This window comes from Lottia gigantea, assembly GCF_000327385.1.
Source record: "Lottia gigantea unplaced genomic scaffold LOTGIsca_9, whole genome shotgun sequence".
NCBI classification, from domain to species: domain Eukaryota; kingdom Metazoa; phylum Mollusca; class Gastropoda; family Lottiidae; genus Lottia; species Lottia gigantea.
This window is the reverse complement of record NW_008710950.1, coordinates 681,769-706,866: the sequence shown is the minus strand read 5'-3', so window position 1 is coordinate 706,866 and position 25,098 is coordinate 681,769. Positions and strand designations below refer to the sequence as shown.

Sequence of the window (25,098 nt, the reverse complement as noted above, 5' to 3'; positions counted from 1 at the left end):
GAGCCCCGAAGAAGGTAAGGAATTTCATATGGCCTGAGATGAATTTTAAGCATTAATAAGGCCTTATTTTCACTTCAAATTGACCAGTCCCCACACCCTAAATCACTTTTAATACCCCCATCTGTATATTAACCTCCTTCCCCAGAGGGTTCATACCCTTTCAACATATACGAAGGCTTTAAATAAATCAGCTATTTCAAGCACTCCATTATCTAAGATTTAATGAATAAAATAATGTTTTATTCCTCACTGAACACAGCAGGGATTATTCAATATATATCTTAACAATAATACATCATCTTATTGAAGCTTAGACAAAATATATTAACTAAATCCTACCTCCACATGATATCAATGGTATATTGTATTTTATTAACATTCTTTTTAGTTGGTTTCTTATTTCAACAGCTCGACATAAGCCTTTGTAATTTAGAAAATATTCATGGCACCATTTGGCATTTTGACCAAACTAGAAAGAGAAGATTAATTAAACAGTAATAAAACACATTGTGTCTGGTGTATCATATGTCTATTAACTTACAATTGTTTACAATCATTTGACCTGATTTATTTTATCTTTACATAAAGTGACCAAACAGTAATCAATCAGAGTCAGGGTCAGGAAACTTCAGAGGAAAGGTTTTATCTTTATCGCCATGATATTGTATTAAAGGATTAAAAATTCTGAACAAATACAAGTGATTACCTATCAAGATACGCTTATTTTTCTGATACATTTTCAGTATATCAAGGGCAGTCACCTATCTGCGTCAAATCATACTAAAAATCTAATTTGTGCAATTTAATAAATAACCTTAATTGTTGAATTAATAAAATTCTGACATAAACTGTCACCTCTATCACGTTCACAAGCCAACAAATTTTGATGCGTTTTTACTTAGTCAAGGGCAAAAATTCAAATTTTGTTGATCTTAAAATCATCAAATTCAAACTTGACTAAGATCTCATCATTATAAATGATAACACCAAATTTCATTTCAAGCAGATGAAAACTGTAGTCACTATTGGGTTCACAAAAATTTTTTGCATTTTTACTAAGTCAAGGGCAATAACTCTAAAAGCATTTGGCAAAAAATCGTAAAATTTGAAATGGTCCAAGATCTCAACATTATAAATGATCATGCCAAACAAAAATTGTTGTATCTATTGTATTCGCCAGCCAATTGTGGATGGACGGACAGATGGGGGAGACATTATAATGTTTGCATATAAAAATTAACATAAGCCAAAAATAACCTCTTATTTTGTATTCAGTATTCAGTAATGATTTGAAACAATACATTCAATTTCTGTCAAACAACCAAGGTTAAAAAAGTTTTTGTCCATCTACCGATTTTACCCGAATCATGATGGGTTGCAAGCTCCATTGATAATACAAAATTCAATATGAATTTAAAATGTTGACAGAAACACAGTATCAGTGAGTATTTTTTTGCCACAAAATGTACAGGAAATTCTGCTTCATATCAAATAACAAATCTTACCTTTAAAAATGCTTCATACACATTAATTAATGATACATGGTCTCCTTCTTCAACAGTAAATTTTCTACGACATTTATCCTGTAAAATTGAAAAAAATTACCTAAATAATCAAAATCTTCTTAATGTATTCTCAGAAAAATTAAATACAAAACCTGTCCAAAAATCGTAATTGTTACACCATAAGGTGGCTTTTTTATTTTGACTATTAGGGGTTTTATGATGAAATGAACTGAAAGATGGTAAAGGTTTTATTGAACTAATGATCAAGATCAAAGCAATAAATATTGGTCAAATCTGTCTACATCAGCTGTACTAAGCATGCTATGATACCCATTTCATTAAACGTAACCTGACCATCTAGTGTTTGTGTTCAACATTGTCTGCTACATATTGCACACAATGTAGCTGAATCTTCACCGTGAATGCTAGCATGACTGGACTGTTTATTTAACTGATAAATTAAGTTGAAATAGTATTACAAGACACTTTATGTCAACTTGACACGTCAAGACATTCTATTTTCATGATCAATTTCTAGAAAGTTTGTGAGAAGAACGACTGCATTGGGTAATCAACAGATATGTTGAAAATCAACTTAAAGGGACAGGTTGGACATTTTTTTGACCAATCATACTTTAGTCTCAGAAACTGAATTTTTTTTGGTTGAGCTAATCAAAAATAGTGTTCACAGCTCACTGTCGAAATTTGAGGGTTCAAATCCATATTTGTCCAGAATCATTGAATGTTAAAATGATTACTGGGCATTTTAAGATACTCTGTGATATATAGAAAAGAAAAATATAGAAATAGTCAGTAAAAATCCTAATTTTTAGGAATTATGTGTTTTTTATACATTTCTTGTACTTTTGAAGACTATTTACATGTATTTTAGACTAAAATCAACCCCCCAAAATGGTGCACTTGTCCCTTTAAGGAAAACAAGAGTATAAGAAAGGTGCTTACAGATTGTATTCTTTGAGAAGAGGGAGTAATAAAAACATTTTGTATCTGTGTCATAGCTGCTACACTTAATGCTTCTTCAGAACAACCATATTCACCTATAACAATACAAATTTATTATTTTTTACTAAAAAAATGCATATAATATGGTCTTCTTCATCAATAAGTTGTCATTAAATCAATATTTTGTTTAGTTTCATTTCATAGGCATTCAATTGAAAATGTTCATCTCAAAACTATACCTGACACTAATAACATCTTGGAAAACATTGGTGATAGAGGAAACTCAGCCATTTGTTGTCCTAATTCTGATTTTAAGTTACAATTATCATCGATAGCTGAAAATTTCAAGAATAAATTGATAGTTTGCTGTTATAATGTATGGTTAATATCTAACTGTCTTTAATACACAGGTTAGAGTTCTCAACAAGAAATACATGTACAATGCTTTAATAAAATCTTAATGGACGAAACCAAGCAGTGAGTAATGAGAAGATGTTACTTTTTTTGACAAACAAATGCACCAATGCCCAATGTTTTTCAACAATTTTCCACCTGAAAGTTTCAGATTTGTATTTGTACATAGTATAGTCCACAATGGAACATGCATAAATAAAAGTGACAATCATATATCATTTCAGAATGATAAAACTAAAAGTTTCACAAGTAAAAAGTGTTTTGTAAGTTCTGTTGGATTAATTACTTCATAACCTATGCTTACTATATATAAATATAATTTACCTCCTAAAGCATACAATAATTCTAATCCTCTTACAAGATTCTGAGCTGGGGGTGGCTGAAAATACCAAATTATATGCTTTTAATTGCTTTGAGAGCAGAAGGCAAATTGCATCAGACAGCCAATAAGATTAGTTTAATATTCATGTACAGCCTGAAGAACATATTTGAGGGAATATTAAACATTCTAATAGGATTTACTCATATAAACTACTTACAGAGAGAAAATGAAACCTGACAATATTAGCTATTCCAAGAGCTTTAAGTTGCAGTATAACTGGTGCCATATCAGATCTTTGTATCTCTGGTATTGTAGAGGTAGGTAGTTTATCAAAATCTTCTTCTACAATGACAGTAAATATCAAGTATACATAACTAATATATTTCAATTATATAGTTATTTATTATTTAATATCAGAAAATTCTAAAGTACAGTGGTAAATATGAATGATATGCATGTCTGGGGTATATGGGGTATGCTCAGTGTATCCTGAAAGAATTCAGTAACTTTTCAAGCATAGTAATTATCAAAGATAGTGGACCACAGCCACATACGCCCTTCACGGCATGCGGATGGTAAAAATGAAACATCCATTTTAAGTTTCATCAAAATCGGTCGAAAATAGCAGAGTAATAGCATAGTCAAGATATCGGGGCAAGGGCAATAACTCTGCTTCTAACGGTCGAAAATAGCTCAAATTCGAACTTGATCTTCGTTTCATGAATATGTATAAACATACCGAATTTAATTTCATTCCATCAAAAAATCTAGTTTTTAGAGAGTTTACGAGCAATTGATGTTGATAGAAGCACTTACTGTATAGAGGTTAAAGGGCGATAACTCCTCAAAACTGACGTAAGAGGACTAAATCTTGAAAAAGCCTTGAATTTAATCAGAAGTAAACTAAACTTTATCAAACCTTTCGATTTAGGTCCAATAACATCCATTTTAAGTTTCATCAAAATCGGTTGAAAACTAAGAGAGTAATAGCATATTCAAGACTTTGGGGCAAGGGCAAGAACTCTGCTTTTAATGGTCGAAAATAGCTCAAATTCGAACTTGATCTTCGTTTTATGAATATGTATACACATACCGAATTTCATTTGATTCCATCAAAAAATCTAGTTTTTAGAGCGTTTACAAGCAAATGTTGACTGACGGACCAACGGACGGACAGGGGTGCCGACAGTATACGTCCACATAGAGAGATGTGGGCGTATAATAAAAGGGTTTAGGACAACTTAATAATAATTTTTTAGCCGAGAAAATCAAGACACATTTACCATATTTGTTGAAGATGATTACAATTGGATAAATTTCAAACCTGTATAAAGACGATATGCTTTGCCTGCTCTCACACGACCAGCTCTTCCTGCTCTTTGATTGGCCGATGCTTGTGATATAGGGGTAATGATCAAACTCTCTACAACATACATCATTACATCTTATATTACTAACATGCTGTGTACAATTATAAATCACTGAACTCTTTGAAATGACCTAGACAGAATAGTTAATATTTCATAACTTAGTTTGACAATTTGTCTCAACTTTCAAACCAAGATAATGAGAATACATGAACTTCTATGGCAAATTAAATAAAGATTCAAAGCAATTCAAATGAATGATCTTTTTGTTTCTAAAAAATTCAATTATTTCAATGATTTCCTTCATGTATGACGTTCAGGACAACTACAAGCTAATATGAATATAATAGCTTGCCAGGTAAGGTTACATACAACCACTGGTAGCTGTGTGACTAAAATACAAATTGCTTTATATTGAAGACCTTCATTAATGCGTTTGTAGTTCAAAAACTTACAATTTGGTAATATCTCATCAATTTACTGTCAGTTTTTCCACTAAATCATTTTAAATCAATAGCCAGGCTGTAGCTAAGCCAGACCCCCTAAGAAATATTTTGCCCCTCAGTATGAGTCACATAGTCGATATCAATTCATCATATTTACATAAATCAGGGGCAATAACTTCAAAACCGTTCATTTTATCATTACCAAATTGGAACATGACCAATGCCTCTATTGGTTTTTGGGGATTTGTACCAATCATCATTTCTTTAATCAATATTTTTAACTAAAATCGTGACGTTTTAAAGAGAAATGGATTTGTATAATGGAAACTGCACTACAAAGAGCACATGTGATGTGATCAAATTCATTTCTATTACCTACCTACGCCAGTCTTTGGATTATACGCTTTAATCTTAACAAAACCACAATCAATTACTGAAAAGACAAATAATATGTTACATTATCATAAGATTAAAGTTAACATCCTAATGTTCAAGTAACAGCTAAGGCTAAATAAACTAAGTCAAAGACGTCATCCACTAATGAACATGACAAATTGATTTCCTGCTGAAAGGGAAAGTGTGCAAAATTTTCATTACTAATATGGATTTAAATCATACATTCAGTAATTCTTAATTTTCTCTATATTTACTTCTATCTTTCTACCTTGTCATTCTAAATTTGTTTTAAAAGGGTTCCTGGGTATTAACATTTTCTTTTTTTAGTTGAAACCTTCAGAATAAGGACATTAGTTTTAATACCAACCAACAAAAATTATTAATAATAATAAATAAAATATAATTCTTTTTTAGAATTCTTTTTATAATGTTTGTATTTGTGATATTTCAACATAAAGTACTTACTATAGACAATACCATTTATTGTTATTGAAGTCTCAGCTATATTGGTTGCTACAACAACTTTTCTTGTATTTTGAGGTGTACGACTAAAAACTCTCATCTAGAATGTCAAATTATTGTTTGATTAATTTTTCAACCAATTTTTAATGGTTATTTTTAAACCAACAAATGATAAGGAAATAAGGACAATATAACAAACCTGTTCTGGGGCTGGTAAACTACCATACATTGGTAAAATTTGTAATTTTTCACTATCTTTGGGCAATTTCCTTGCTTCCTCTCTGAAAATAAAGAGTTTTAAAAGCAGTATCATTAGGCTTGAAATTAAATAAATCAATTATAAATAATATCCTGTTTTTCACCACCAAAATCTATTTAGATGATGATGAGTAGTTATAAACAATTAAAGCTTCAATTATCATTCAAAACTGTCACATAAAAACCTTCAAGCTAGTAGGCAAGAAATGAATCTCTACCTGACAGAGGTAATGAGTGTGGACATAAAAATAAAGCATGCAATCAGATAAACCTATTTTGTCCCAAATTTACCTTTTGTGGCAATTTTGTCCTAATGAATTATCAGATGATAGAAAATTGTGATATATCTCACTACTATAACTACTTATATCATTAAAACTTTGTAATATATTTGTAGATATACAAGTTTTTTTTCAGAGTTTTTTTTTTAGAATTTTCAAGAAAAAGGTATAAACTGCATGGAAAATCTTAGTTGGGATTTTGCAATAGGATGATGACAAAAAGGACAATTGATCTTTGATAAAATGATAATTGTCCAAGGACATTACCCTAAGAACATCAGAAGGAGCAGTTAAAAGTTCAGAAAAAACTCCAAGGACATCAACTCTGTTTTAACTATGTTATTCAAGTAATCTTGCAAAAACTAGAGCATTTCCACGCTGATGCCTGAGGTTAAGAACAGAGAGAAGCATGACACACTCTGTCCAACGCCTTGCTGATATTACAGTCAACTGCCTCATGTACAGCTCTTGATCTATGGCTTGACAAAAGAAGTGAATAAGATCAATTAGTTGATAAGTAGTGGAATTTTCTTGTAACAAGCTGCTTTGCAGATTAGTTATGACAGAAAAGTTAAAGATATGATTATAATCATTTTTTGAATAATGTTGATATGATACTTAGATTTTGTTCTGAAATTAAATACAAGGCGTGTTTGAGGTGTTCTGTGATTGAGATATGAAAAATCTGTTTAGACAGTCAGCTTTGTCAGGTGAAGTAACAGCTCGTTAAACATTTGCCTTTGGTATTGAAGCTAAAGTAAGAAATTTTGTAAATTTGTGTCCATCTGCAATTCTACAGCTTCATTTGGAGGTCTATTTTTTAAAGTTTCGTTTGGTCTATAAAATCAATATGTTGTCTTTAAAAAAGACTTTTGAAGATTTGAAAGAAAATATAGGGTAATTTTGTTCGCACTACTATAGAAATTTTATTCTTATTTTAATATCTTAATATCTTAATATAAGGGAGATAACTTACATTAACAAATCAACAACTTTTAGTACTTCATCCTACAATACAAAACAAATTTCTATCTAAAAGGCTGTCACCTAAAACTGTCTTTTTTACAAACTTTTAATTAATCAAGTAGCTATAGTCTATCAGACAAAAAAAGAGAAAAAGGTAGAAACAATCTTATTTTACAAAGACAACTTATGTTCACTTGGATCTTTTAACTTTTGGGAATATTTTGAAATCTTGAATAATCACCATCCTCCGTCAAGCTAACTGCAAATATTTTTTAATATAATTTGAATTTTTCTGGACATGGCTGTATTTTAATCAAAATAAAAAATTAGAGATCAAAGAATATTTCAAAGAAACTGACACACACCACAACTTTTGTTCAAAACTTTGTCCGAGATCTTATCAATTCCAATGATCACGCAAAGTTTCATCAGAATCGGTTGAAAACTGTAGCTTCTATTGTGCTCACAAACAAATTTTGACGCGTTATTCGTAAGTTAATGGCATTAACTCAAAAACATTTCATCGAAAATGCGTCAAGTTAGAACTTGTCCGAGATCTTATCAATTCCAATGATCACGCCAAGTTTCATCAGAATAGGATGAAAACTGTGGCTTCAATCCTGCTCACAAACAATTTTTAACAAATTTCAAGGCGTTCTAAGTCAAGGGAAATATCTCAAAAACCGTTCATCGAAAATATGTCAAATTCGAACTTGTCTGAGATCTTATCAATCTAAAGCATCACACCAAGTTTTATCAAAATCAGATATATTCATGTGGGCGTATAAAAAGTAATTTATCTAATTTCTTGTAAAAAAATACGATGAAACCCAAAATGCGTTGCGAACTCATTTTAGCAGTCATTGCTTTGATATACTTCATAAGACAGATAGACCAATTTCGAATCATTTCAACCATTGAAGATATTCATCTCATGCCAATTGAAAAAGTTCCCTTATTACCTACTGTTAAACCCAAAAAATAAGCAATTACAGAGAGTTTCTGGATTATCAATTGCAAACCTTTGTACCTAGTGATCTAAATATTCAGCATGACAATCAAATCATACTCCTTGTTGCAACCTATAATTCCACTGCCAAAAATGCTACTCTGATTGTCAAACGATATTATTAGGAACTTAAAAATCAATTCCAAATATTTTCACTAAATGTTTGGTTTCTGCTTTGAAAAGAAACACAAATTTAAGTAATTTACATGTCCATGGCAAATTAGACCCCATTCCATTAACTCTCTGAAACAATTGCAATATGTTTTTTAAATTATTTTTTCATTTTTTGTAAGCATTGTATTATTCCAGGCTTTTCAGAATTTACATGGTTGTAATTTCTCTTTGCACCCAGCACAGAACATTTATAGTACCATTTCAATTTCAATTTTATTACTCAAAGTGATAATTGATGTAAAAGAAGTATGTTCTCTTTTTGTGATCTGGGCCAGTGAGAGAATCTTCCATAAAACTCAACACTCAATATCTTGACATTGATATTTTAAAAATTTTCAGACGCCAGACAAGATAAGAACCCATGACTATTATATTCAAGTCAGAAATAAATAACTGACATTACCTGTCCAGTTAAAAAAACCAATACATCACCAGGTCTCTGAGTAAAATGGACTTTCGTAACAGTTTCCACTGCATATTTTAAATAGTCTGGTATTGGACTAAAAAGATATAAAAGACAACTTGCCGGGCATGGTAACATACATCGACTACCAGATGTCAGATATCATAGCTATGTCATAAGAGACCTTTATAATAAATTTTGAAAGAAATTTAAAATACTTGTAAGTGAAGGCAAAGCCTAAAAAAACAGTTCAACAATTTACCATTAAATTCAATCAATGTCAATAACTACAAGCAAAATTTGATGTTTTTTTCGTAAGTCAAGGGCATTTACTGTGAAATCGTTCATCCAATCCAATTGTTACCAATTTCTAACTTCACTGTGAACCATCAATATATACATGCATACCAAGTTTCATCAAGATCAGAAGAAGACTGTAGCCTCTATCATGCATACTAGCCAAATTTTATGAGTTTTTACTAGGTCAAGAGCAATAACTCTGAAACTGTTCATTTAATTATTACCAATTTCAATGGCTGAGATCTAATCAATGTATATATACAAGCATATGTTTCATCAAGATCAGATAAAAACTGTTTTCTCTATCATGCCGATTTGTTTTAACTAAGTCAAGGGCAATAACCCCAAAACCTTTCATCCAATTGTATTTGACTGAGATCTCATCAAAATATACATGCATACCAAGTTTCATCAAAATCAGATAAAGATAGCTTGCGTTGCAAGGTAACATACGCTATGCTGAATAATTCCACAAAAATTTTTAAAATCAATATCAATAACCCAAATACAACAAACATTTAAATCACACATCTCTAATCAAGGGCAAAAAACAACTTTTGACGCGTTTTTACAAAGTCAAGGGCAATAACTCAAAAAATGTTCATCATAACTATCTCTTGTTAAAACTTGTACGAGATCTTATCAATTCCAATCATCACACCAAGTTTCATCAGTATCGGTTAAAAACTGTAGCTTCTATTGTGCTCATAAACAAGTTTTGACGCGTATTTCGTAAGTTAATGGCAATAACTCAAAAACATTTCATCGAAAATGCTTCAAGTTAGAACTTGTCCGAGATCTTATCAATTTCAATGATCACACCAAGTTTCATCAGAATCAGATGAAAACTGTAGCTTCTATTGTGCTCATAAACAAGTTTTGACGCGTATTTAGTAAGTTAATGGCAATAACTCAAAAACATTTCATCGAAAATGCTTCAAGTTAGAACTTGTCCGAGATCTTATCAATTTCAATGATCACACCAAGTTTCATCAGAATTGGTTGAAAACTGAAGCTTCTATTGTGCTCATAAACAAGTTTTGACGCGTATTTCGTAAGTTAATGGCAATAACTCAAAAACATTTCATCGAAAATGCTTCAAGTTAGAACTTGTCCGAGATCTTATCAATTTCAATAATCACACCAAGTTTCATCAGAATCGGTTGAAAACTGTAGCTTCTATTGTGCTCACGAAAAAATTTTGACGCGTTTTTACAAAGTCAAGGGCAATAACTCAAAAACCGTTCATCAAAAATGCATCAAGTTAGAACTTATCCGAGATCTTATCAATTCCAATGATCACACCAAGTTTCATCAGAATCGGTTGAAAACTGTAGCTTCAATCCTGCTCACGAACTATTTTTAACAAATTTCGACACGTTTTAACAAAGTCAAGGGCAATAACTCAAAAACCGTTAATCGAAAATGCGTCAAATTAAAACTTGTCCGAGATCTTATTAATTCCAATGATCACACCAAGTTTCATCAGAAACGGTTGAAAACTGTAGCTTCAATCCTGCTCACGAACTATTTTTAACAAATTTTGACGCGTTTTAACAAAGTCAATGGCAATAACGCAAAAACCGTTCATCGAAAATGCGTCAAGTTAGAACTTGTCCCAGATCTTATGAATTCCAATGATCACACCAAGTTTCATCAGAATCGAATCAAAACTGTAGGTTCAATCCTGCTCACGAACAATTTTTAACAAATTTCAAGGCGTTCTAAGTCAAGGGCAATATCTCAAAAATCGTTCATCGAAAATATGTCAAATTCGAACTTGACCGAGATCTTATCAATCTAAAGCATCACACCAAGTTTTATCAAAGTCAGATAAAATCTGTAGTCTCTATAGTGCTCACAAGAAATGTTGACGGACGGACCGACGGACAGGGGCAAAGACAATATACGACCACATATTCATGTGGGCGTATAATAAAAACTGTAGTCTCTATAGTGCTCACAAGAAATGTTGACAGACGGACCGACCGACAGACAGGGGCGACGACAATATACGACAATATATTCATGTGGGCGTATAAAAAGCCATTCCATCTAAAATCGTGAAACCCAAACTAATCAGTCGTTTATTTTTTCCTCAGTGTTATAACAATGCAAAACAGATAAATCATTGTATGTCCATGAATTTAACTTACTCTATGGTATAATGAATATCAACAGGATATTCTCTACCTTCTATTGTTAATATGGAAGCTGTATCATTCCTAGAATATAATCATAAAATACTGTAATAAACAACACAGCTACAATTATCTAACTATTAAGTCCAACTTTTATGTCAAAAACACTTTATGTGATGTTTTTTTTAAAATGGGTACCATGGACAGAAAATATAGTGTGAATTATATATATTGATATTTGACTGACTGAAATCTGAAGAGATTATCTTATTTACGTACTCTTTATTATCACTTTCATTGGTGTTGAAAAAACCACATATTTCCTGAAATTAATTGTTTAAGACTGCTAGAGATGATCTTCATTTTCTAAATTAGCAATTTACTGTGATATGCTTAATCTGTTCACACAGTAGAGAAAGCCTTTTTCAATTTAAGAAATGCTTCAAAAGAGATAAATATAGATTGCATCATATCTCTAACTTATCAAACATGGTGTCAACATTACAAAATGTTCGATTTTGAGAAAAATATCAGTTAAAGGAAACACTTAAAAGAATGATATTTTCTCAAACTGAGCGATGTATATTCTGTTTCCTTCCAGGTTAATATCATCATTATAAAATATATCATACCTCTGCGTTCAATGTAGCAGAAGTCACAATAAGTTTTAAATCATCTCTTTTCTTTTGAATCTGAAAATATATATTAAAAGTTTGACTATTGTTAGTAAATGTAATTGAGAAGACAATGTCTATTAATATCAATACAGGTTTCTAATCCATCAACTAGAGTGCTGGTTTTAAAAAACGGTAGTATTGCTAATATTTATGCAATATTTTTATGTAGAACGTAAAACAGTTTTTCCATGGACCTGTATCACTTCAATTATTTGAGAGCATGATTTAAGAATAAGGAACACAATCAAGTCAATATATAAAATATATAAACATAAGTACTACCTTTCTCATTAACCCCATTATAATATCTGTATTTAATGATCTTTCATGAGCTTCATCCAACATAATGATACTTAAAATAGAAATAATGAAAAAAAAATCTGCCTTATTTATAAAATCTAAAGACGCAAATAAAGAGTGGATTATGTCCAAATAAAACCACTTTAGCTGACGGTGAAATGAGTAATTTTCATAGACTTTTACAAAACTTGGGAGGTCGCAGGGATTAAGTATGTTAAAAAAATTCAGGTGTATAAAAAACCCCAGATAAACTGACGTGTGTCTTAAATCAAAGTTGTCATCAGTTGTTAAATCTGTGCTGTTGGTAAATCATCGTGTCATACTTCCTCGGGGTCGTGGTAACACAAGTGAGAAAAATTACGTATTCATAGATAAATATTGTCCAATCAAAACTGGCCCTACTGTATTGGTAGCAAATTTCAGCCAATCAAAACAAATCAATCGTTATGACGTTTTGTTTGCAAACATAAACAAAACGAAAGCAGCGTTCCATTACATATTTTGATGAATGCGTACGGTACAGAATTGAGTAAGATTTTCGTTAAAGAATACAAGTGATTGCCTAGCAAGATACGCCTACTTTCCTCATACATTTTCAGTATATCAAGGGCAGTCACCTAGCTGTGCTAAATCATACCAAAAATCTAATTTGTGCAAGATATTGTTGATTTAAACAAATACACATTACTTAATAAAATTCTGACATAAACTATCACCTGATTGAAAACAAATTTTGATGCGTCTCTACTAAGTCATGGGCAATAACTCAAAATCTGTTGATCAAAGAATTGTCAAATTCAATCTTGACTAAGATCTCATCATTATAAATATTAACAACAAATTTCATTTAAATCGGATGAAAACTGTACTCTCTATTGTGTTCACAAACAAATTTTGACACGTTTTTCATAAGTCAAGGACAATAATTCAAAAACCGTGCAACGAAAAATCGTGAATATCAAACTTGTCCATGATCTCATCAATATAAATGATCACACCAAATTTCATTCAAATCAGATGAAAACTTTAGTCTCTATCACGTTCACAAGCCAATCGTGGACAGACGGACATGGTTGACGACAATATACGTCCACATTATAATGTGGGCATATAAAAAGCCGAGAGAAATCAAACCTTACTTTGGAATATTAACTTTGAAAGAATGTGTTCTTATCTCCTCGAACATGCGGCGGCAAAGTGATGTTATGTTTTGTTAACATGACCTCATTTCTGTTCTACCGATCTGATTGGTCAGATTTAAATGCAACCAATCTCATTTCCACGGCCCCAAAATGAAGTGTAGCGGGCTTAGTTTAATATGTGTTAATAAGAACATGTCAAAACCTGTATTCGTGATACGATGATGATAAATAAAACTATACATTAAGTGATATAAATAATTTGTTAAGAAGGTACAATTGAATAATAATAATTACCTATATTTTGAAAGGAGAGGATCTTTCATTATTTCTCTAATTAACATACCATCAGTTAAAAACTGAAATAAAATATTACATAGTAAATATAATTCATTGAAGCCCAATGCAGACGAGGAACATTTTAAGCGAACAATCGTAAAAATTTTGTTTCAATCATTTTTTTTCACCGTCTGCGGATAACAGAAACACGAACAAAAATGTTCGTGAGAATTGTTCGTGAAATCAAACATGTTTGATTTTTTAAAATTGTTCGCCTCCCGAACAATTCTTTGTTCGCCGTCTGCGTTAACGACGAACATTAGCGCTGAACATTCATCGACGAAAAACTAATCAGCGTTCGAAGCCAGACCACATGACACTCAAAATGGCCACGTCCTGTGAATCCACCAACACACAATTTTGTACTGTGGAGAAGAAGCAGATTTTAGATATGTGGTCGCAATCTGCCTGTTTGTTTATGATTTTTGACTTTGTCAACCCTGAAATATTGCCGATAGATTTCTGCGTCGTCAGCCGACAGCCCCTGTACAAGGTTACCGAACACACCCTGCTCTTTACGACGTTGAATCCAGGTACGGACCCAAATGCTCATATTTCGCCGTCTACGTTGGTGTCTTTTTAAAATTAATAAAATAGCTAACGCTATTTTACACTTTCTTCTGGACGTCGCCATTTTGAGGTCATGTGATTTTCCGTGGCACTGGCTTATTGTCCAAGCTAAATGTTCGTCGTCTGCAGAATTATCTTTGTCCTCTGCGAATAACGCAAAACAAATATATTTGTTCCATGTTTTTGTTCGTCGACATAAATGTTCCTTGTCTGCGTTGGGCTTAAGCATTTCAATGGATACAGTCCACTTCCTTCTAATTAAAAACATAATATAAGCTTAACAGATCAAAAAATTGACCTGCCACTAACTATATGAAAAAAATATGATCACAAAAGTCTATCTATTTTGGTATGTCAAAACTGCCTTCAAACTAAGTCTATTTTTCAACCAGAGGGTAAAGTACATTCAGAAGGTAAAATGATTAAATACACAATCATTTTTCTTTAAATTATCTTTCTTTATAAAGTGAATACCTGTGTTAAAAAATATCAAATGACTGATTTCTGATTGCCAGTGTTTGTAAGTTCAGCTTACTTTAAGTTTAGTGTTGTGTTCATCTGTACAGTCATCAAATCTTATTAAATAACCAACTTCATCTCCTAATAAACACCCTCTTTCTTCAGCTACACGTGAACAAACCTACATTCATAATTCAAACTGACCTAAGACATTTTTTTAATCATATACTCGCAACAATTATTTTGGGAAGGAGCATTGAATTCATAAGCCACTAGAGATAGACAAATCAGATGTCACTGTAATCATGTTATGTTTACAACTGATTAATTTAGATCAGGTTAAATTTTTCAGCAAACTAAATAGAACACATTGACATGCTTTTCAATCTTCCAAACTTTGTTAGCTCTTAAGTAATACATCAGATACATCGGCATCTTTGATTTTGAATAAAAATATTTGGCAGTATGAAATATTCAACCTTCAGTCATACACCTCTTTTGAACTTTTTGGGTGATACTGAAGAATGTATTACCAAGTTTTGTCAAAATCCAGTAAGAATTGTGCCTTTTAGTGTTTATGACCAAAAATTGATTTCAAGAATGAGACCAATAACTCATATAAAATATTTTTCAATATTTGATTCAATAGGGTACATCCATGGGTGATAATAAATAATTTCACCAAGTTTCCTCAAAATTCTTCGAGAATTGCGCTATCTAGACTGTTAACTAACTAAAAAGTGAACACGTTTCCAAGACCAAGGGCAATAACTCATTCTAAATATATTTTTGATTTTCGATAGGGTTCATTATATGGTGATTAGTAACAACACCAAGTTTCACTGGTATCTGTCAAAAATTCTGCCTTATGGAGTGTTTACAGGCTTAAAATTGAACATGTTTTCAAGAAGAAGGGCAATAACTCATACAAAATAGTTTTTGATTCGTCTGATTTTAAATAGGGTTCATCCTTGGATGATTACGGACACTCACACCAAGTTTCATCAAAATCCGTCAAAAATTGTATCTTCGAAAGTTTTCCAAGCATTTGTGGACGGACTGACGGACATGGGTGATGCCAAAAAGAAACTCACAGAAACAGCAGCTACACGTCTTGGTTGTGTTACACCTATACAATAACCTTGGTTACCCCAACCTGCTTCTAATAAATACTATCAATAAAATAAATATCACTTTAATTAATATGCACAATATATGAAAATAAAGGTCTGCAACATGTTATGAAAATTGCCATTTTCTGTGGCATCTATCTCCTATCATTTGTCACTGATTCTGCATCATAAAAACAAATTATCAAATGTAATGTACTGTGTCAAACTGATATGTATATTTGCCGATGATGTACATTTTGGATATTTGCATAAGATGTAAAATTTGTTTATTTGCTCCTTTGAGTTCATTTCAGTATTTCATTTACACTAACCTGGGGTATTTGAGTACTTTTACCACATCCTGTTTCACCAATAATAACTACGGTTTGAAATTTTTCTACTAGATGTAGAATATTATTACGATGCTGAAATTTACAGAGTATTAATCATTATTCTGAGCACTAAAAAACATATAATCAAAAAACATTAACATAATAATTTTACTTGATAACGTTGCCTGTATGTGTTCCGAAAAGTATTATGTAATAAATGCAGAAGTAGTATATCCATATATCTTAGTGTTTTATTTTAATATAATCAATAAGAAAAAATTCTGCAATTCCGCAAACTTCTAAAATAGCTTGCCAGGCATGGTAACACACACCCACTACCAGCTTTCAAAAATAATAAATTTTCAAATATTCTTAAAATAATTTATAAATCCGTTTTTTACCAAGTCAAGGACAATAACTCTGAAACAGTTCATCCAATTATTACCATTTACGAACTTTACTGAGATCTCATCAATACATGCATGCAAACTAAGTTTCATCAAGATCAGAAAAAAACTGTAGTCTCTATCAAGACGAAGTCAAGGGCAATAACTTCGAAACTGTTCATCCGATTATTACCAATTTTGAACTTGACCGAGATCTCATCAATATATACATGCATAACAAGTTCCAACAAGATTGGATAAAAACTGTCACCCCTATTGGACAGACAGGGGTGATGCCAATATGTCCACATTTCCATATGAGCATATAATATAAATGGCATGGTACAGCAAAAGGGCAATTAAATAATTAAGCTTATTTCAAATCGAGAGTCTGCACCTGACTTATTACATTTATCTCTTGATGGGTCATTTGATAGCGAGCTGGATTTTATGCTTCAGTCATTGCTTTTTTTAAGTAAAATCCTGCTACTATAATATAAAGATAGCTTGCCAGGCAAGGTAACATAAGCCCACTACCAGCTGTCAGAAATGATAACAAAATCTTTCAATAACTCTGTAACCGTTCATCCGATTATCTCATCAATATATACACGCATACAAAGTTTCATCAAGATCAGATAAAAACTGTAGCCTTTATCACGCCTACAGGAAATGTGAATGGACAGACCGACCTACGGACAGGGGTGACAGCAGTATGCGTCCATATTTCCATGTGAGCGTATAAAATGTTATACACTAATATCAAACAAACTTGAAAGACTGGTAATTTGAGTCTTTGTTGTTCTATTGTCAAGTTACGATAAATATTATAAACAGTAGTGGTGGAATCTGTATCATGCTCTTTTATTCTTTCTTGATTCAGCTGACTTCCTGGAGCTTCACTGCCTATATCAAAAAAATCTTTTGATTAGTTTTTATTAGTAGGCCAATGATACCTTAAGTAGTTATGTTCCTTAAACTTGTGGAGACCATTAAACCAAACATATTTAGAGCCCAACAAGATGGATATTTCAAATATATCAAATACATAAGCCCTTTAAGTTTTGTCAATATTAATGAAATATGGGCAATGTGGAGAAAAAAGTGTCAACTTACATAAAAAAGAAAAGGCTTCCAATGGCATAACAGGGACAAATGTAAACAAAGCTGTTCATCTGTTCGTTAAAGACTTTTTTTGGTGTTTTTGAACGAAGGACTCCGGTGTACTTTTTATTGGAAATCAATCAATTAGTATTCGACAAAAACCACTTTTGTTTAGTTTTGGAAAATAGTCATGAGCAAAACGTCATTATTACACTGCAGTCCCGCACAAAAGCAAGTCAAAAGTGTTTTTTGTCGAGTACTATTTTCTCCACATTGCCCATATATTATTAATATTCACAGAACTTCAAGGGGCTGTGTTTTATATACAGACAAGTAACCTAATTTCGTGGTAACCTATTTTTCAAACATCTTCGAAAAATGATGCTCAAATCGATAGCTCAACGAGAAGGGAAAGGGGTCGAAACTGCAACAGTGTCTATTAATTCACATGTGACCACCACATTTGCATGCACTTATAAACATACGTCAACTTGCATAATTTTTCTTGTCATTTCAAAGTCAAATCCATTATGTATTTCTAACACATACAAAATGGGGGATTTCAGTTATTACCAAATATCACAATTTTTTATCGGGCGAATTTATAATACAAAGCTCTAATTGAAATTCCAAGGTCGTCTAGTAGAATATATTCCAATGAACGCAGTCACGTCACAAACTAGCGGATTCTGTGTCAGCAGATAAATTCTATAGAACACAATGTTGTTTCAATGAATTTTAGCAATAAATTACTCTTACGTTTTACTTAGCTTATTTTGACACTCACTATTTCTTTTTTCACACGTATTGTTCTTTGAAGGAATTGTCATTAGTTATAATGAAATATTATTAAAAATAAATGCTAAGAAAAAGGTAAATATACCACCAGGTATCCATACAAAGTGTTTTTTTCGCGACTTGTCTATAGATCAAACATTTAATAACACGAAAATAGGTGACGCATTTTGGAGCCATAGTCGAGTTAGTTAATCATGAAGTATGAGTCAAAGTAAGAGATTCATAAACCAAACAAACCAATTTTAATTATTTTAAAGAATATCTGAGGAATCATCTAAGACTAAACAAAATTTTGACAAAATTCGGTGTTAAATCCTTATATGCACGACTATAGGTTACACCACTATATTGTAAAGGAATCAAATATCTGAAGAACGCAGACTGTCAACAGGACTCAAAATAATTTTAGCTCAAAAGCAAAAGGACCATTATACCGAATAAAGAAATTATCATTAACATTTTTCATTTATCACATGCACTACAATTTAAAAATAGGCTTACCAGGTTTCCAAAACTTCATAGGCTTAGTTCTAGTACCGGTACTTGTATTTATAGATGGAGGGCGATTCATATCTAGTAAGGGTGGTAATTATGTTTAAATAGACATGCGACAATGATGTCGACAATCAGAACAGCAAGAATAAATGACAAATGGTAAAAGTCAGATTTATGCAGGTTTTATTTATGTTTCCAATTGACACTTCGTCATTACTTCAGTGGCCGGCCAATTTTTGTGGCCCATGGATACACTAATTTTTTGGATTGATTGTAATTGTTGTAATTAAATCAAAAAACGAAAAATTTGTAATTCATTTCATTATTCAAATAAAGCCTCTAAAGGCGTGTAATGAATAGAATCATTACTTAGTTCTCAACATTTCTTTCGCCAGTGACGGATAGCCAATATGGATAATGAAGAAGGACCAATTTTTTCAATGGTCTCCTTTGGAATTATAAATGCAATTGTTGGTGCCATTAAGGTCCTGAGATGCCAATCTAACATATTTAGGTGTACAATAGGGAGAAATGCCCTTTTATTCCTGTAATTTCTCAAATATGGCCAGTAACGATTATCCAATATGGCGGACTGGCCAGTCAACTCAAAGACGAAGCCCCTACATGGCCAATTTTTTCACAGTCCACAGTAAAGGGGATGGGGCAGATTTTTAGATGGAATTGGCACAAACTCAATCACATGGTGCCTTCCGACCTGTGAATATCTCTAAAATTCCAAAATAATGGTATTTTCATGCCTAACTGTGTTACTGGCCAGTCAATGACGAAGCCTATACATGGCCAATTTTTGACATATGGCCAATTTTTTCCTATGGTTTGCGAAGGAAATATGAATGACATTTTTGGTGCCAGTGAGGTCCTGAAATGCCAATCTGACATATTTAGGTGTACAATGGGGAGAAATGCTCTTTATTCCTATAATTTCTCAAATATGGCCAGTGATGAATATCCAATATGGCGGACTGGCCAGTCAAAGACGAAGCCCCTACATAGCCAATTTTTGCACAGTCCACAGTAGTAAGATTTTTGGATGGAATTGCCACAAACTCAATCACATAGTGCCTTCCGACCTGTGAATATCTCTAAAATTCCAAAATAATGGTATTTTCATGCCTAACTCTGTCAAGGGCCAGTCAATGACGAAGCCCCTATATGGCCAATTTTTGATAAATGGCCAATTTTTTCCAATGGTCTGCTATGGAATTATGAATGATATTTTTGGTGCCAGTGAGGTCCTGAAATGCCAATCTGACATATTTAGGTGTACAATGGGGAGAAATGCTCTTTATTCCTATAATTTCTCAAATATGGCCAGTGATGAATATCCAATATGGCGGACTGGCCAGTCAAAGACGAAGTCCCTACATGGCCAATTTTTGCACAGTCCACAGTAACGGGGGTGGGGCAGATTTTTGAATGGAATTGGCACAAACTCAATCACATAGTGCCTTCAGACCTGTGAATATCTCCAAAATTCCAACACAATGGTATTTTCATGCCTAACTTTGTCACTGGCCAGTCAATGACGAAGCCTATACATGGCCAATTTTTGATAAATGGCCAATTTTTTCTTATGGTCTGCTATGGAATTATGAATGATATTTTTGGTGCCAGTGAGGTCCTGAAATGCCAATCTGACATATTTAGGTGTACAATGGGGAGAAATGCTCTTTATTCCTATAACTTCTCAAATATGGCCAGTGACGATTGTCCAATATGGCGGACTGGCCAGTCAAAGACGAAGCCCCTACATGGCCAATTTTTGCACAGTCCACAGTAATGGGGGTGGGGCAGATTTTTGGATGGAATTGCCACATACTCAATCACAAACTGCCTTCCGACCTGTGAATATCTCTAAAATTCCAAAATAATGGTATTTTCATGCCTAACTCTGTCAAGGGCCAGTCAATGACGAAGCCCCTACATGGCCAATTTTTGATATATGGCCAATGTTTTCCTATGGTTTGCTATGGAATTATGAATGACATTTTTGGTGCCAGTGAGGTCCTGAAATGCCAATCTGACATATTTAGGTGTACAATGGGGAGAAATGCTCTTTATTCCTATAATTTCTCAAATATGACCAGTGACGAATATCCAATATGGCGGACTGGCCAGTCAAAGACGAAGCCCCTACATGGCCAATTTTTGCACAGTCCACAGTAATGGGGGTGGGGCAGATTTTTAAATGGAATTGACACAAACTCAATCACATAGTGCCTTCAGACCTGTGAATATCCCCAAAATTCCAACACAATGGTATTTTCATGCCTAACTCTGTCACTGGCCAGTCAATGACGAAGCCCCTACATGGCCAATTTTTAAAAAATGGCCAATTTTTCCTATGGTCTGCTATGGAATTATGAATGATATTTAGGTGCCAGTGAGGTCCTGAGATGCCAATCTAATATATTTATGTGTACAATGGGGAGAAATGCTCTTTATTCCTATAATTTCTCAAATATGGCCAGTGATGAATATCCAATATGGCGGACTGGCCAGTTAAAGACGAAGCCCCTACATGGCCAATTTTTGCACAGTCCACAGTAATGGGGGTGGGGCAGATTTTTGGATGGAATTGGCACAAACTCAATCACATAGTGCCTTGCGACCTGTGAATATCTCTAAAATTCCAAAATAATGGTATTTTCATGCCTAACTCTGTCAATGGCCTGTCAATGACGAAGCCCCTACATGGCCAATTTTTGATATATGGCCAATTTTTTCCTATGGTCTGCTATGGAATTATGAATGATATTATTGGTGCCTGTGAGGTCCTGAAATACCAATCTGACATATTTAGGTGTACAATGGGGAGAAATGCTCTTTATTCCTATAATTTCTCAAATATGGCCAGTGATGAATATCCAATATGTCGGACTGGCCAGTCAAAGACGAAGCCCCTACATGGCCAATTTTTGCACAGTCCAAAGTAATGGGGGTGGGACAGATTTTTGGATGGAATTGGCACAAACTCAATCATATAGTGCCTTCCGACCTATGAATAAAATTCCAAAATAATGGTATTTTCATGCCTAACTCTGTCACTGGCCAGTCAATGACGAAGCCCCTACATGGCCAATTTTTGATAAATGGCCAATTTTTTCCAATGGTCTGCTATGGAATTTTGAATGATATTTTTGGTGCCAGTGAGGTCCTGAAATGCCAATCTGACATATTTAGGTGTACAATGGGGAGAAATGCTCTTTATTCCTATAATTTCTCAAATATGGCCAGTGACGAATATCCAATATGGCGGACTGGCCAGTTAAAGACGAAGCCCCTACATGGCCAATTTTTGCACAGTCCACAGTAATGGGGGTGGGGCAGATTTTTAAATGGAATTGGCACAAACTCAATCACATAGTGCCTTCAGACCTGTGAATATCTCCAAAATTCCAACATAATGGTATTTTCATGCCTGTCACTGGCCAGTCAATGACGAAGCCCCTATATGGCCAATTTTTGATAAATGGCCAATTTTTTACTATGGTCTGCTATGGAATTATGAATGATATTTTTGGTGCCAGTGAGGTCCTGAAATGCCAATCTGACATAATTAGGTGTACAATGGGGAGAAATGCTCTTTATTCCTATAATTTCTCAAATATGGCCAGTGACGAATATCCAATATGGCGGACTGGCCAGTCAAAGACGAAGTCAATACATGGCCAATTTTTGCACAGTCCACAGTAACGGGGGTGGGGCAGATTTTTGGACGGAATTGGCACAAACTCAATCACATAGTGCCTTCAGACCTGTGAATATCTCCAAAATTCCAACATAATGGTATTTTCATGCCTAACTTTGTCACTGGCCAGTCAATGACGAAGCCCCTACATGGCCAATTTTTGATAAATGGCCAATTTTTTCCTATGGTCTGCTATGGAATTATGAATGATATTTAGGTGCCAGTGATGTCCTGAGATGCCAATCTAATATATTTAGGTGTACAATGGGGAGAAATGCTCTTTATTCCTATAATTTCTCAAATATGGCCAGTGACGAATATCCAATATGGCGGACTGGCCAGTCAAAGACGAAGCCCCTACATGGCCAATTTTTGCACAGTCCAAAGTAATGGGGGTGGGGGAGATTTTTGGATGGAATTGGCACAAACTCAATCACAAAGTGCCTTGTGACCTGTGAATATCTCTAAAATTCCAAAATAATGGTATTTTCATGCCTAACTCTGTCAATGGCCAGTCAATGACGAAGCCTCTACATGGCCAATTTTTTCCTATGGTCTGCTATGGAATTATGAATGATATTATTGGTGCCTGTCAGGTCCTGAAATGCCAATCTGACATATTTAGGTGTACAATGGGGAGAAATTCTCTTTATTCCTATAATTTCTCAAATATGGCCAGTGATGAATATCCAATATGTCGGACTGGCCAGTCAAAGACGAAGCCCCTACATGGCCAATTTTTGCACAGTCCAAAGTAATGGGTGTGGGGCAGATTTTTGGATGGAATTGTCACAAACTCAATCTTATACTGCCTTCCGACCTGTGAATATCTCTAAAATTCCAAAATAATGGTATTTTCATGCATAACTCTGTCACTGGCCAGTCAATGACGAAGCCCCTACATGGCCAATTTTTGATATATGGCCAATTTTTTCCTATGGTCTGTCCAATATCCAATCCAATATCCAATATGGCGGACTGGCCAGTGAAAGACGAAGCCCTTACATGGCCAATTTTTGCACAGTCCACAGTAATGGGGGTGGGGCAGACTTTTGGATGGAATTGGCACAAACTCAATCACATAGTGCCTTCAGATCTCTAAATATATCCAAAATTCCAACATAATGGTATTTCCATGCCTAACTGTGTTACTGGCCGGTCAATGACGAAGCCTATACATGGTCAATTTTTGATAAATGGCCAATTTTTTCCGATGGTTTACTTAGGAATTATGAAGAAAGTTTTTGGTAACAGAGTGGTCCTAAGATGCCAATCTAGCATATTTAAGTGTACAATGCGGAAAAATGCTGTTTATTCCTATTATCTCTAAAATATGGCCAGTGATGGATGTCCAATATGGCGGACTGGCCAGTCAAAGACGAAGCCCCTACATGGCCAATTTTTGCACAGTCCACAGTAATGGGGGTGGGGCAGATTTTTGAATGGAATTGGCACAAACTCAATCTCATAGTTCTTTCAGACCTGCGAATATCTCTAAAATTCCAACATAATGGTATTTTCATGCCTAACTTTGTCACTGGCCAGACCATAGGAAAAAATTGGCCATATATAAAAAATTGGCCATGTAGAGGCTTCGTCATTGACTGGCCAGTAACACAGTTAGGCATGAAAATATCATTATATTGGAATTTTAGAGATATTCACAGGTCTGAAGGCACTATGTGATTGAGTTTGTGCCAATTCCATCCAAAAATCTGCCTCACCCCCATTACTGTGGAGTGTGCAAAAATTGGCCATGTAGGGGCTTCGTCTTTGACTGGCCAGTCCGCCATATTGGACAATCGTCACTGGCCATATTTGAGAAATTATAGGAATAAAGAGTATTTCTCCCCATTGTACATCTTATAATGTTAGATTGGCATCTCAGGACCTCACTGGCACCAAAAATGTCATTCATAATTCCATAGCAGACCATAGGAAAAAATTGGCCATATATCAAAAATTGGCCATGTAGGGGCTTCGTCATTGACTGGCCAGTGACAGAGTTAGGCATGAAAATACCATTATTTTGGAATTTTAGAGATATTCACAGGTCGGAAGGCACCATGTGATTGAGTTTGTGCCAATTCCATCCAAAAATCTGCCTCACCCCCATTACTGTGGACTGTGCAAAAATTGGCCATGTAGGGGCTTCGTTTTAACTGGCCAGTCCGCCATATTGGATATTCGTCACTGGCCATATTGAGAAATTATAGGAATAAAGAGCATTTCTCCCCATTGTACACCTAAATATGTTAGACTGGCATC

General features: G+C 33.8%; 1 protein-coding gene across 1 annotated transcript; it reads right to left on the bottom strand.

The window, feature by feature from the left end:
* Positions 1-328: 328 nt before the first annotated feature.
* LOTGIDRAFT_211312 (hypothetical protein) lies at positions 329-19,313 on the bottom strand (the record flags this gene model as incomplete). The annotated part of the gene is made up of 22 exons (XM_009068226.1): positions 19,125-19,313; positions 17,494-17,627; positions 16,336-16,428; positions 15,986-16,063; positions 14,968-15,072; positions 13,821-13,882; positions 12,367-12,436; positions 12,040-12,099; positions 11,687-11,730; positions 11,423-11,491; positions 8,967-9,063; positions 7,391-7,422; positions 6,075-6,156; positions 5,879-5,975; positions 5,397-5,450; positions 4,529-4,627; positions 3,422-3,546; positions 3,207-3,261; positions 2,708-2,803; positions 2,469-2,563; positions 1,506-1,583; positions 329-469 (listed from the first exon to the last, which is right to left on the bottom strand). Exons 1-22 carry the CDS (start codon positions 19,192-19,194, stop codon positions 329-331), a joined length of 1,836 nt encoding a protein of 611 aa, XP_009066474.1. The 5' UTR covers positions 19,195-19,313.
* Positions 19,314-25,098: the final 5,785 nt, after the last annotated feature.